Source organism: Oratosquilla oratoria, chromosome 25 (assembly GCF_046742065.1).
Source record: "Oratosquilla oratoria isolate Oo_2021 chromosome 25, ASM4674206v1, whole genome shotgun sequence".
Classification (NCBI taxonomy): domain Eukaryota; kingdom Metazoa; phylum Arthropoda; class Malacostraca; order Stomatopoda; family Squillidae; genus Oratosquilla; species Oratosquilla oratoria.
This window is the reverse complement of record NC_134801.1, coordinates 14,112,691-14,128,084: the sequence shown is the minus strand read 5'-3', so window position 1 is coordinate 14,128,084 and position 15,394 is coordinate 14,112,691. Positions and strand designations below refer to the sequence as shown.

Genomic DNA, 15,394 nt, shown 5'->3' with positions numbered 1-15,394 from the left:
ACTTCTTTTAACTGTTGTTTTAATTCTTCAATTTCCTTAGTTAAGTTTTTGTTCGCCCTCTCTAGTTCTTCCAATTTTTCAATTCTTCGTATCATACTGTCAACATTACCTAACTTACGTTCCAAGTCCTCGATCACCTTATCAACTCTCTCCTCTAGTCTTATCAGTCGAGGGGGGGGGGGGGTTGTGTCCCCCCCACCCTCTTTAAATCCCTGGAACATATTCTCGTCACTTGCTACTGTATTGCTCCTCTCTATACTTCTAATCTTTACATTTTTATTAGCCATTTCGTCATCACTGAGCTGGTCCGGTGGTCGTTTCATGTTGACCTTACGCTTGTCTGCTTGGGCCAAGTCCTCCACATCCTCATTTCCTTCCATTTCCCCAGCAATCCCTCCCCTTCTCCTCTTTTCCTACTTACCTACTGCCCCACGAGCAATTTCCCCCCACCCTGTAAATACAAAAAGGTACTTCTCTTTGCGTTGGGATCCACAATCAGCACTTTTCTTCAGAACGTTCTTCAAGCCGCCCGTTCGTTGAAAGTGTGTGTGTGTGTGTTTGCCAGGTCACAGCATTACCCATAGATTGGTCATATGAGCTCTGAGCTCTCTTCCAGGAGGGAAATAGCTGTTCATCATGAGTCCAGCATGTGATCCAAAGATCAAGGTGAATACATTTAAACTTTTCTTTTCTGTTTCTCTTACATTCCAAGTCTCCATCTCATACATTGTTGTCGGCACAATCACCCCTTCATATAATCTTCTCTTTGCATCCATTCCCAGATGCCTATTTCTCATGACACTTTTCAATCCCCCAGGACATTTACTTCTCTTAATTTACATTTTACCTTCACCCCCACCCCATTTCCTGCCACATGCAATTCCAAATACTTAGAAATGTCTACTTCCTCTAACCTCTGTCCTTTAATTAAGACTTACTTTCAACTTACTGCCATCCTTGCCCCTTGTAAATCTTATCACCTTTTACCCAATTAATCTTCAACTTTCTCCTATAACATACCTTCCTAAATTCCATCATTAACTCCCATAATCCCTCCTCTGACCCTGCCACAAGCACAGTGTTGTCTGCAGACAATAACTGGCTCACCTCCCACCTATTTCCACTATCTTTAACCATCTCCAATCCCTTGCCCATTACCCTCACATTTACCTCCTTGTACCACCCCATCCATGTACACATTGAACAGCCATGGAAGGCAGAGGTGGATGGAATTAACTTGAGGGGAAGACCTAGAATGAGGTGGATAGATGGGGTAAAGGGCATTGGATGCAAGAAGATTGTCTTGAGCAGAGAGGGGAGAGAGCAAGAGATAGGTGTGATTGGAGAATGGTTGTGAGATTAGAAATTGATGCAACCCAAAGGGATGAATATGCATATAGTGATAATGATTCAATTTAAAATCACAAATTCTCCCTATCAGGAGGCTAGGATGGTGCCTTACTTTGTAATGTGGAATTTGATGAACCATGCCCTTGGTCCAACTTGCTAGCAGTAGGATTTGAACTGCTGTCACCTTGACCTCTGTCATGAGTAGTGAAGCTCTTACCCACTGAGCCAGCAAGCATCCATAGTGATAATAATCCAGAAAAATTGACTGTCTATTGACATGTTCATATCCACCTTTCTCAATTTCACTATCATGCTGGCCAGAGGAACTAGATTATAATTCAGCAGTATCTCTTTACTTCCTTCTATATAACTTTTCCTTTTGATATATGCATATGAAAGGATCTTCTCCACCTTATAAGAAGGTTGTTGAGTAAAAACATACTCCCACTTCAAACCTCTTAATGAGCACACAGATTTTTAATCTTGGGTGCCAGTTGCTCTCTGCATTCCAAATGTATCCAGTTTGAGATCCCATTTGGTGTAGAAGCTTTTCTCTCATCAGGTACTTCTAGAGCTTGAACACTTCCTACACTTCTACGTATCTTCTAACCCAATATTTTCACTCCAATCTCGGACTTCCACAGAATCACTTGTGAGCAAAACAGATTGGAAACTTTCATTATTTCATCCTGAATTGATGTCTGAACAACTCACTGACCACTATTAGCTTGGACAGTTCTTCCCTTTGTATCAGTTCCATTGATAAAACTATAGAAGATTTTTGGTTCATCTTTGCATTTATTGATGATAACCTTTTCAAAGTTCCCTAACACCTCACTTCAAATATTTGTGTAATTATAAAGTTTGCTTGTATTCTTTCCTAGTTACTTTTTCACAAGTCATCTTACGCTGGAAGTGAGCATTAAGGGTGAAAGACTGGAGGAAGTGGATAGTTTTATATATTTGGATGCGAATGTGGCAGGAAAGGGAGGAGTTGGGGTGGAGGTAGAATGTAGATTGAGAGAAACGAATAAATACCTTGGTGGATTGAAAAGTGTAATGAGAAATTGACATCTGGGAATGAATGCTAAGAGGAGGTTATATGAAGGAGTGATTGTGCCAACAGCATTGTACAGGGCAGAAACAGGGAACATGAGAGAGGAAGAGAGAAGGAGTTTAAATGTGTTTAGAAGTATGATAGGGGTTACTAGGCTGGATAGAGTGAGAAATGAGGAGGTGAGGAAGAGAACAGGGGTGGAAAGGGAACTGGGAGATAGGGTTGATGAAAGAGTATTGGGATGGTTTGGACACATGGAAAGAATGAGTGAAGAAAGATTAGTAAAAGAAGTGTGGAAGGCAGATGTGGAAGGAGTGAATATGAGGGGGTGTCCTAGGATGAGATGGATGGATGGGGTGAAAGGGGCATTACAAAAGAGGAATGTCTGTTGAGGAAGGACAGGAGAAGACAGAAGATAGGGGTGAATGGAGAAGGGTTGTGTATAATGATGCTGTGATGCATGAGGGGGAGTGGGTGGGGATGGGGGGTAAGGAAGTATGTATGAGAAAAAAAAAATGATGGAGCCCGAAGGGATTTCTCCCCATCTTCTCCTTTTCTGCATGGGGAGACGGAGAGGGGGTTGCCGAATTTATGAAGCAGCCTTGCTGTGGATGTGCTGTGTCTTGCGACACTGTTTCTGACCCAGGGCAGTGGATAGGATGCAGGGATGACCCGTCATCCAGGTGTCAAAATAAGGAGGGTGGAGGGGAGTGAAATATATAGGAAATGGAATGGGTGGGAGTGGTTTCTATGCCTTTTTCTTTTTGGCTACCCCCCGTGTAGGGGGAAAAGCCTTTGGTATATGTATGTATCTTACACCAGACCCAGAGTGTAACACCTAAACACTCACCTATGCAGATGACTTTATGATAATATCCCAGTACAGCAAGTATAGGTGCTAAGAACACCCAATCATCAATGACATTGTTCACTCCAGAGAACCATGAATTAAAGAAAGATCAGCAATAAAATTGGATAGTCAGCTCATTCCATTTAACAATAGTCCTAAAATTTGTTTTGATAAATGCCCATCAACCCATACATCAAGAACCTAACAGTAAAAATCAAGAAAATAAACATAATAATATCAGTAGCAAGCACACACTCAGTCAGCAGAAGGAAACTAAGCACACTCTACAAACAGTTCTTAAAAACCACGCTCAGCTATGCACATAGAAGTGTAATATAATGGAGTTTGGAAAAAGTAAAAATAGAATATCATGAAATAGATTGGTGAAGTAAAAAAAGTGAACTCGGAAAGAGACCTTGGAGTAATAATCAGCAAAGACATGACACTGGACAAACATATCAATAAAAGTCAGAGAAACCTTCAACCTATTAAGGTCAATGAAAGTGGCATTTGACTATTTAGATGAGGAAATGATTAAAAAAATATTAGTTACATTTATAAGACCAAAACTGGAGTACGCAGCAACACTATGGACACCCAGTACCAAAAAGAATATGAAGAAATTAGAATACGAAGAGCAACAACAAAGTTGGCACCAACTCTCTCCAAATTAACATACAAAGATTGTCCAAATTGGAAATATCAACTCTGGAACAAAAAGAGAAAGAGGAGATCTATTGACTATTTCTAGAATCATGATAGGAATGGAAATCCTAGATCGAGATGATTTATTAAAATGGGACAACGGAAAAACAAGAGGAGATGAAAAGAAGCTCAAAAAGGATAACTATAGAAGATATCTGAAAAAAATAGCTTCCCACATAGAGTGGTGGAAACCTGGAATAAATTAGATAAGGAAACAGTGTGTGTAAACATTATTCAAGATTTTAAGAAAAAACTTGGATGTTGAAAGATGCAAAGATGGGTCACCACAAGCATAGCTCCTTTCCCATATAATACAACTAGGTAAATACTTGGCATGAGAAAAGACAATTTAGAGGATAAGTGAATGATAAATCAAATGAGTCAGTTAAGTAAGTGGGTTATTATACTGTCGTGATCCACCAGCCATCTCTGAAGCAAGAAATTCTATATAATCACAATATATACACAAATTGGCAGTAACTATCTGAATTTAAATCCCTATCACCTGGTGAGCGATGCAGACCACACCAGTTTTCCACTCCCTCTAATTCTTGTGAATTAATCTATATTGTTGATAGTGTTTATGTTATGGATGCCCGGCCTGGTTCCTGTGCATGGAAGAGTTTGGTTTATAATGACTCAACACTAATTGGATATATATTCACACAAAAATTCAGCACTTCCCAAGTTGCCACCAAAATGTGACCATTTCTTCTACTATTATTTTATTATATTACAAATATTCACTGTTTTAAGTGAGGAGCATGCATAATAACTAACCTGTATGTAAGGGTGGTTTGGCTTATAATGACGCCTTATGCCTTCACCGGCTCAAGCCCAGCCAGATTATCTTCTTATTACTCCCCCTGACTATGACATTGCCCAGCATCAGCCATTCCAATCGAGTTACTCACATCAGGTGTTCCCAACCGTCCACATTTCCCACATTATGGGACTAACCCATTTCTCCCAGTTACTCACTCAAAATGCAGAATTTTTGTCAATAAACTAATCCTTAGTTCCGTCCCCACAGATCTGGACTAGCTACCCACAGCTTGGGGCATGCCACCCTTTAATACATCCTATGGCCTACATCTAATTAGATTCATGATCACCTTGATTCCTGATGTGCTCCTAGACCTATAAACATTCCTGATATACTCTTCCTCAACTTCATCCCTACAGAGAAATCACTCCCATGACAAGCAAGAACCACACTAGCACAGCTGTGTTTAGGACACCATCTAACATTATAAACACAGAATAAGTTGAGCCACAGATATAAGTTGCATTGCTCTAACCTTACCCTTCATGAGTGTGTTGTGGGCAAGTCTGGTGGATCTGAAGATGTAATATATGTACTTACTGTCTAAAAGTTTCTCTTCTCCTGTGGTTATTTTGCATTTTCGTATCATGGTGATGTGATTGCTTGCATATATATATATATATATATATATATATATATATATATATTTATATACTTTTTTTTTTAATAAATGAATTGAAAAGAGGGCAAAGAGGGGGCAAATGAAGTAGAAGGATGTTTGTGGGAGATGGTAAGAGTATTTCAAATTGCTAAACGTGGATGACAAGGATGCTTGATTGTGGCTGTAATGGATGCTAGGAGAATGACTTTGATGGGTGAGGAGAATGTTCAAGCTGTTGTGAGAGAGAAGGTACAAGTAGCATTGAAAGAACTGAAAGCTGGAAAAGCATCAGAATTGGGTGAATGTCATCAAATATCTGACAAAGGATGACATAGTAATTGTGGTTTGGTTGGTGAAATTATTTAATGTGTCTAAGGGAAGAAAGTGTCATGTTGAATGGGTAAGTACATGTGCTAGTGTACAAGGAGGAAAAAAACAAGTATGAATTTTGGTGTATATTTTTTTGAGTTATGGTCAGTAAGGTCATTTGTGAATGATTGTTGCCTCAAGTTTCATGGACTGGAAACTCTCAGTCCCACAGTGCTGGCAATGGTCCTTTAGGCCCTTCCATAGGTCTTTCTGGAAAGTTTGGACTGTGTTGTATGTGTGTGGGATAGTTTCTCCATCATCATCTTATAGAAATAGGAGGTGAGCAGTTGTCATTTGTCAACTCTCCTTGTGTGAAAAGGTGGAGGAAATGCAGTTGAAATTGATACAGATCCTGAGTTTGGTCCAGACATTTCTGCTCCTCCTGATGGAGGTGATAATGTGGACAGGATTTGAAGTCAGACAGGCAGCAGGAAGATGATTTCCTGGCATCTCTTTTACAGGTGGTCCTGCGATGTGTTAATTGAAAAGATTAGAAGCAGAACAGGGAGAGTGATTGAGGAAGATAAGTGTGGGTTTCAGAGAGGAACAGGGTACATATATCAAGTTTAGGTGGACAGACAGGTATATGGTAATTATTGAGCGAAGAAAGATTAGTAAAAGAGGAGTGGAAGGCAGAGTTGAGGGAGTTAACATGAGGGGTCGACCAAGGATGACATGGATGGATGGATGGATAGATGGGGTAAAAAGGGCATTGGGAAAGAAGGGAATGTCTGTTGAGGAAGGACAGGAGAAGACAGAAGATAGGGGTGAATGGAAAATGGTTGTATATGGATAATGCTGTGATGTATGGAAGGGAGTGGGTGGGGGATAGGGGGAGAGGGACTATGTGTGAATGATATTTTGATGCAGCCCAAAGGGATTTCTCCCCATCTTCTCTTTTTCTGCATGAGGGGATGGAGAGGGGGGGGGGGTCACCAATTAAATGAAGTGGCCTTGATGTGGATATGTTGTGTCTTGCTGCATTGTTTCTGACCTAGGGCCGTGGGCAAGATGCAGGGATGACCCATCATCCAGGAGAAGCCAAAAAAAAGAGAGAGGGAGGGGGGTGGATGGGAGTGGAGTATGTGGGGATAAAATGGGTGGGAGTGGATTTATGCCTTTGGCTACCTCCCTTGTAAGAGAGAAAAAGCTGTTGGTATTTATGTATTAAGCAAAGAGTAAGGATGTTTTGGGGGACTTTCATAAACTTGGAGAAGGTGTATGGTAGGGTTGACAGAAGCTTTGCAGAATGTGGTAAAAATATATGGATTAGAGGTGAGAAGAGGGGAGTGGAATATATAGGAAATGGAATGGGTGGGAGTGGTTTCTATGCCTTTTTCCTTTTGGCTACCCCCATGTAAGGGGGGAAAGAGCCTTTGGTATATGTATGTATGTAGAGGGAGAAGATTTCTGAAGGCAGTAAAATGATTTGACATGAGAAATAGGATATGTGTAAGGGTCAGGTATAAAGAGAATGAATGGTTTGAGGTGAATGCAGGGGCCTATCAGGGTTGCATGATATATGCTCAATGTATACCTGAATGGAATAGTACATATATATATATATACCAAAGGCTCTTTCCCTCTAACAAGGGAGGTAGCCAAAAAACAATGGCATAAAATCCACTACCACCCATTCCATCCCCACATACTCCACTCCCATTCACCCCCCTCCCTCTTATCTAGACTCCTCCTGGATGACAGGTCATCCCTACATCTTGCCCACTGCCCTGGGTCAGATGCAGTGTCGCAAGACACAGTACATCCACAGTAAGGTCACTTCATTAAATCGGCAACCCCCCCTCTCCATCCCCTCCTCTCCATCCCCTCATACAGAAAAAGAGATAGGGAGAAATCGCTTTGGGCTGCATCAATTTATTTTTTTCACACATATTCCTTCACCCCCATCCCCCACCCACTCCCTTTCATGCATTACAGCATCATCCTTACACAACCGTTCTCCATTCACCCCTATCTTCTGTCTTCTCCTGTCCTTTCTCAATAGACATTCCCCTCTTTCCCAATGCCCCTTTTACCCCATCCATTCATCTCATCCTAGGTCGATCCCTTATGTTCACTCCTACCTCTGCCTTCCACACTTCTTTTACTAATCTTTTGCCATGCATTCATTCCATGTGTCGAAAACATCCCAATACTCTTTCATCAACCCTATCGCCCAACTCCCTTTCCACCCCCTTTCTCTTACCTCGTATCTCACTTTATCCAGCCTAGTAACCTCATTCATACCTCTCAGGCACCTCATCTCAAACACATTCAAATGCCTCTCTACCTCTCATATGTTGCATGTTTCTGCCCAGTACAGTGCTGTCAGCACAATCACTCCTTCATACAACCTCCTCTTAGCATCCATTCCCAAATAGATATTTCTCATTACACTTTTTAATCACCCAAGGCATTTACTTGCTTCTCTCAGTCTACATTCTATCCCCACCTCTATTCCTCCCTTTCCTGCCATATTCACACCCAAGTACCTAAAACTATTCACTTCCTCCAGTCTCTCTCCGTTAATACTCACTTCCAGTCTGCTGCCACTTTCTCTCCTTGTACATTTCATCACCTTACTTTTACCCACATTTATCTTCAACTTCCCTCTTTTGCACACCTTCCCAAACTCTGTCACTAACTCCTTCAATCCCTCCTCTGATCCTGCCATAAGTGCAATGTCGTAAGCAAACAACTGGCTTATCTCCCACATTTCTCCATTTCCTTTAACCATCTCCAATCCCCAACCTATTACCCTTGGGATAGTAAGGGAGGCAAAAGCAAAAGTGCTAGGCATAAGTTTGGAACTGGTGAGTGAGAATGGAAATACATAGGAAGTGAACCAGTTTTTATTTTCAGGTAACATTGTATTTGTGACCAATTCTGAGAAGAAACTGAAGCAATTGGTGACTGATCTTGGAAGGACAGAAGATAGTTACAAAGTGAATATTGGCATAAGTAATGTACAAAGAATAATGGTGGCAATTAGGATCTGTGTGTGAGTGAGAATCCTGAGGAAATTTGATAAAATGTAGGTAACTGGGGTTACATGGGTTGGTGGAGAAGATGTGGTGGAAATTAAAAAAAAATAGTAAATCTTGGGTGGAATGAAGTGTCATAAGAAATAGACATTTGAAGAAGAAAGCCAAGAGAAGATTGCACAGATTCATTTTACCCATGGTGCTGTATTAGGAGATTTAGAGTACAAGGGAGGTGGAAAGAAAGAGATGAAGTGTTTTAGAAATATGTGTTACAAGAATAGATAGGGCAAAAAACGTGGAGAATAGGAAAGGGAAAGTTGTTAGACAGGATAGAACAGTGCTTAAGTGACTTTGAACATAGCAAGAGTGGGAAATAGAAGTGGATGCAAGGAACTGGAGAGAAAGACTGTAAATAAGATGATTGGATGGAGTGAACAGGGCTTTGAAGGCACATGGAATGTGTCTAACAAGGAAGAGATAATGCAAAACAGGAGCGTTTGTGTATAAATGGATGGATGACATGCCCGAAGGACATTCTCATCTGCTTCATATTTTAATTTGAATGGATGAGGAGGGGGATTACCATACACTGAAATGGTGAGGGTAAAGCACCTCTATCTGTTGGGCCCAGATGTGAAAATCTGTGCCTCACTGGATTACTTTTAACCCAAGCACTGTGGCAGAGGACAGGGTGACCTTTCATCCCTGAGGTATTAAAATGGAAGGGATGGTTGAATAGATTTTATTTGTTTATGATATGAGTGTGTGCTTTGACTAGGCCATACCTTTATAAGGTGGAAAGGGCCTTTAGTATATGTATTATCATCACAACCAATATTATTCTTAGTTTTTACTGACCAAAATAATTTCAGCTGAGAAGGAAATTATGTTTTAGGTAACATTAGATTACTTGTATTTGATGAAACTTTCATTCCTGAATCCTACTAACCTGTACCTTCGGTGTTTATTTGTATTGTATTCTTAAGCATTATGTTAATTGTAGTTTATGCCATGAGTGACTCAGTTTTGGCAAGATTTTGGATATGTGTGTTGTTTGTCACAGTTACAGGCAATTGCTTTATTGGGAAATGGTGTTTGATGTAGGATGTATAAAATGAAATTGTTGTATAGTATGAACAGCAGCATTAGATTAGAAAATTTGATCAATGCTAGGAGGATCTTATCTATACCTGTGCCCTTTTGGCACTGTCATAGTTGTCAGGCTTGTACAGTTGCTAGATTATACTGGTGCAGTCGCCTTAACCAGTCATTTCCAGTTAGAAGCCCTAGTATCAAGTTTTATTTCATATAGGAGTAAGTAAATATAGGTTCTGTCTTCAACATGTATATCTTCTCATAATATCTCCTTTCTCACTGTATGAACCTTCTCCTATGCTCGCTTTTCTTCTGAATGGAGTAGCTTGCAGTACTTTTTCCTCCTGCTGACTGGTTATAGCACAGTATATTCCCCAACTGTGTAATAATTCTTGTGTTTGTATTTTGGTTTCAGTTACCAGAACTCATAATGCTCCTCCACTTATACATCATAGGACAGCAAGTGGCTCCATTTTCCCCCCAAAACAAAACGTAATCGTCAAGGACACAGTGGAATGATTGATGAAGTCTTTCATACTTGGAACTTTTCTAACCTTCTAAACTGTGCCATTAAAATAGTCCATGATTTAAATGAGCCTCATATTTGTAGCTTGGATAAGGACCATTGAATTATTTGGATGCAGAGAAATTGTTGCAGGTTCAAATGAATGTTATCCCTTCCCCTTAGTGGCAGTGTTGGGTGAATGATGGCTACAAGGATGTATTGAACAGAGATGAGTTGAAAAGTAATAAGCAGGACTTTTTGGTGTTACTACAACAAGGTTGAATTCCCATCAGGAAATGTTAGCATTAGGAGTCAGTATTACTATACATATATATATATATATATAAATATATATTCATCAGGATATGACCTTACATATGCTACACAATAATAGAATGCTTAACTACTACTTACAGTCATGATACCATTAAGCTATATCTGTAATGCGTCTTCATGAATAGCCAATAGAGGATTGGAGTGGCCAGCCTATTGATGGCAGCTTGGCATCGTACAGCAGCTTGCGTCAATCATTGCTTGCTCTACGGTCAACCCCGCTGCTTCTGGTGCATTATCAATACTTTTTTGGCTTTGAGGAGCAGTTTTCCATTAATCTGCACTATTTTCTCTTGCATTTTATCAGGTTATACCATTGGATCTCACGATTGCATTTCTTGAGTGTATGTTTGAGTTACATTTATCTGGTGAAAACCCTATGTACAACACTTCTAGTCATGAAGAAAAAATATTTTTTATCCAATTGTTCCAGTTTTGTAAGTGAATTTCTTTATTTTTTTTGTTGACTGCTATCTTCAATCAGTATTACCAAATGGAAAAACTTATTAAAGTGTTACAATCATATGTAAGCCTATGTGGCAGTTGCTTGAAGGGAAAGAAATATAAAACTTGTACCTTTTATAACGTAAGACAGATTTACTTTAGATCTCTTATGATGGTGGTGATGTTGGCATATTGATGGGCAACACAAATAAAAAAGTGGAACTAGTTTTGTGCATCAAACTCATCAGCTTAGTTGTAAGAAGTTGAGTGTACAAAGTAGATGTCAGGTGGAAGACCACCCATTCCTGTGGGCTGTTGGGTGGTGTGGTGCTCAGCGTGAAGCAGCAGCGAATGAGAGTGATTGCCTTATGACATCAGCACTGCCCAAAGCAGAAGGGATGGGCACATGATTGCTATTCTTTTTCTACTGTGGTTTTATACTGCCATCCCTTATCTGATAAGCTCACAATAATCACCACATTATCAGAATTTGCCTGCTGTTGTGATCAATGTTGGAAAGTAATTGATTGTAGGATGTTAATGTATTATTTCTTGCTAATTCAGTTAGTAAATTATGATGATGATGATAATGTATTATTTGAAAAGCTAAACACTGAAAGCTAATGTGTGTAGTTTTTCCACCCCTTGTAGAACAAAGCCTAAGTTGGATCAGTTAACATAAGTGAAAATGATACGTGGGTAGTTTTGCCTATCCGTTATTGTAATTTCATAATGCTATGAAATATGGATACAGTAAGAATTTTTTTCTTTTTCTTTTCTTATATTAAGAATACTTACATGTATTTTATATGAATTTAAAATACTTCCTGGACACAAATGAAAATTAGCCAACATTAATGTGCTCAATAAATCTTTAATTTTCCTTGCAAGGGTAACAAGTTTTTCAGTGTTGAATGGTATCCTATTCAAATTAGTTTGCCAAAGTGCCCAACCCACTTCCATAGGTTACATGATTAGGCTTTATGGGTGGGTGATCATAACCCACTATGCTTAAAACTGGTTTACAAATACCTTGAATATGCTACTGATACATATATTTAGGCAGTTCAAATATAACAGAGCATGTCGCTGCTGCATGCAGCCTTTGAAGTTGCACAAGGTTGCTGGAGAAGTTACACCTTACTGTCCCCTTACCTTATTTATTTAGTGATCAATTTATTTTTTAAGCTACTCAGTTGGACAAAAAGCTTTTAGCTTAACTTTATTCTGACCTGTGATAAGAGGGTATAAAGGGTAAAGCTTTATTTATTAAAAATAAATAAAAATAAAATAAAAAAATCCTGAAAGGTAAATGTTACTTTAGTTTGTGAATTTTGATCCTAATGTTTTTAAGTGATTTTATTTTATTTTACATATTTTTTATTATTATTATTTTTAATAACTTTTGGGGGTGTTTATTTTGTGTGCATATTTTTATTTGCTCGGCCATGGCATCTGTATAGAATATTTGAAGTGTAGAAGTGTAAACCAACAAAATAGTTTGTGGTACATTATGTAGGCTGAAATGCTGGAAATGGATAATAAAAATCTGAGAAAGTTAGTTGTTTTAGCATCATTTAGAGCATTAGTGTTGGACTGTAGCTGTAAAAAGACCATACCGCGTAGATCTCATTGTAGTTTAGCCAGTTTTCATCAAAATGCACTATTGTGCTACTTATTTGTTTATATTGTTTTCCATATTTTTCAGATTTTGATACCCTTTACACTCCTTACAGGCAAATTATTAGTTCCATTTCATTGTTCTTGTATGTGTGAGTTTCATGTTTAGCTTCAATATGTCAAACACATGCACACACACACACATACAAGCTTTGTATACAGTGCTTTCAACAATAAACTACAAGTTTATTACTTTATTTTTCCATCCTTTAACCATGTGACAAAAAAAAAATAAGTTCTTTTTTGGGACAATATTTTATTTTCAAAACAAGCTGCCAGCATATTCATATAATAGTAATAATGATTTTATCAGATGCTATAATACAGAGTTGATAGAAAACAGTACTAGGCTGTGATAACGACAAAATTACCAACTGGCTGAAGAAACACACCACCTATCTAGCAGTAGGAATAGCCAGTGGTCCATTACAAAATCAATGCCCCAAAGAAAAGACCTGGACTGCCCACATTTGCTCAGTCTTGGCAGACTACTGAATTAATAAGGTCACTTGACCTACCCAAAGTAAGTCTTGGATTCTTGGTCAAAAGAAGTATAGAAAAGAACCCCCCTCCCACTAATCAGGAGTAAAATAATGAGAAAGAATGCATTTTCCCTTGCAGTGGTGATTTTAGCATTGCTTATACCCAGACAATGTGGTTCCTGCACTTGGATCAACAATGAGAGCAGCCCAGACATCTTCAATGGTTCACTCAATTCTGGCAACATGTGCCTCACAATTATAATCACAAATGTACATACACACATTCAGCCAAATTAACATGTATACCACACAGCCAGCCACAGATAAAGCATGTACCCGCCCACAAAATTGCACACTAGCAAACATCCAACCACTAGGTTACACATACGAGCTTCAAAGAGGCTGTAATGGTGCATTCAGCAATAGTATGAACTATTGCAGTATGTGTTCCTATTTTGGCAAACTTGGTCCTCCACGTAATGAACAGTTGGGGTCAGACTGGTTGTTCTACAAAGCATTAAGCAATGAGTTCCCAGACCTAACTATGGCTTAGATGGAAACCTAGAAAATTACATGAGTGTGATTCTTCTTGCACTGTCTAAAGGTTTGACTAATACAAAGCAACTTTTGGACCATAAAAACAAGTGAATATTTTTAAAAATTTATTTTAAACATCTGGACTGCAAGACTCCATATCTAATGTGAGCTAATGACCCCATAACCACGGTGATAAGAGAAGATATAAGGCAGGACAACTACCAGTCTCTCACTGTCATGTGAACCATTTAGTGCAAATGGTGAGAGCTGTGATGAGGAAATAAGGCTGAGGCACAACTATCCAGGAGGACCAGTCACCTGTAGTTGGATCCTGTATCACTATGCTACATACTCTCCATCAGCACATTATACAGGCTTACCTGACTACACACTGGCATTTATTCACACTTCCAAAACTCTTTTGCATTACAGAAGCATGGCTTGTCCATTCCAAGGCAGAGGATTAGTCCAAGAGTAATAACGTGATCTTTCCATGCATCTTTATTATAATCCCAGGCAGCCCCAGCAAGCATTGTCAAGCTACAAGTGCTGATGACCCAAAATGTATGGGGCACAACAAAACCACTGGTGAGGACACAACTGCTGGGGCTGATGACTTAGCCCACATGAATTGCCTCTGCTTTTATGGCTGGAGAGCCTTGCTAGCACTGGCTTATGCAGGTCATTTACTGCAATGCACTTAACAGCTTTTTACTTTTCCTTGCAAGCATTTGTTGATCTAATAAAGTTTCTTTTCTAATTTACTAAATGACCAGATCAGTAGCCTGGAGAAGCTCTGGTACTGACAGCACAACATAGAGAGCCCTTCATTAAAATAATAAATTTTTTTATTTTATTTTTTTACAAAAGGTCATACCAAATGTTTCTAATGTAAACAATGCCATGAATAGCAACAAAAAAATTTATTGTAGCTACATTACTGCTTCTAGTCCTGAAAATTTTACAAGCTTTGGTCAATCAACTGACCATGTTTTTAAGTCAATATTTAGCTAAAATGTCACAACAAAAGTCTTGGGAGGCAATGGTAGGCTGACACAGGCACCTGGACATTGGTGATGTTGGGAGGGTTGCTGTCAAGCACCAAGCAGCACCACAGCAGTACTCCAGGTCACCAAGTGGTCAATGCATCTATGTATTCTGGCAGTGTCTGCAACAGCAATGACATTCACAATAAACTTCATGGTACTCATTCTTAGAATTCCACCAACACAAGGTGGGAGGAGGGGGTATGGAGGAATGAAAAATTATAACAACGATAATAATAAAACAAATAATAAAATAATATGAAATACCCATACTGTTCTTGCAATTCTATCTTCCAAGGTTTCACCCAGTAAGATCTATAATGTGTGCTATAAAAAGATTTAACAAATTCTATCACACAGTCTTGTGTTTCCATACTGACTAGTCTTTTTTTTTATCGTTAATGATATATATATATATATATATATATACGTGTATATATATATGTGTGTATATATATATATATATATTTTTTCTATTTCCATTCATACACCTTGTTCCATTATTAACACAAACTGCTGTTCGACAGCAT

The 15,394-nt window shown here is 38.9% G+C and overlaps 2 protein-coding genes across 22 annotated transcripts in view; one reads left to right on the top strand and one right to left on the bottom strand.

Annotated features, from left to right (window-relative positions):
* The window catches only part of LOC143038824 (uncharacterized), a 209,348-nt gene extending 196,668 nt beyond the window's left edge, over nt 1-12,680 (top strand). For 4 of the 5 annotated variants that reach the window (XM_076208398.1, XM_076208397.1, XM_076208399.1 and 1 more), the window contains one exon: nt 10,253-10,347. Coding sequence is in view for 1 of the 5 variants with exons in the window: in XM_076208401.1 (XP_076064516.1) it covers nt 10,253-10,356 (104 nt within the window). In the remaining 4 variants the exon portion in view is untranslated. Of the gene's footprint in view, nt 1-10,252 lie in introns of all 5 variants that reach the window. The other variant, XM_076208401.1, reaches the window with a different exon arrangement.
* Nucleotides 12,681-14,722: 2,042 nt separating this feature from the next.
* The window catches only part of hts (adducin 1-like protein hts), a 232,531-nt gene continuing 231,859 nt past the window's right edge, over nt 14,723-15,394 (bottom strand). For all 17 annotated transcript variants that reach the window (XM_076208406.1, XM_076208402.1, XM_076208410.1 and 14 more), the window contains one exon: nt 14,723-14,986. The gene's annotated coding sequence lies outside the window, so the exon portion shown is untranslated. The remainder of the gene's footprint in view (nt 14,987-15,394) is intronic.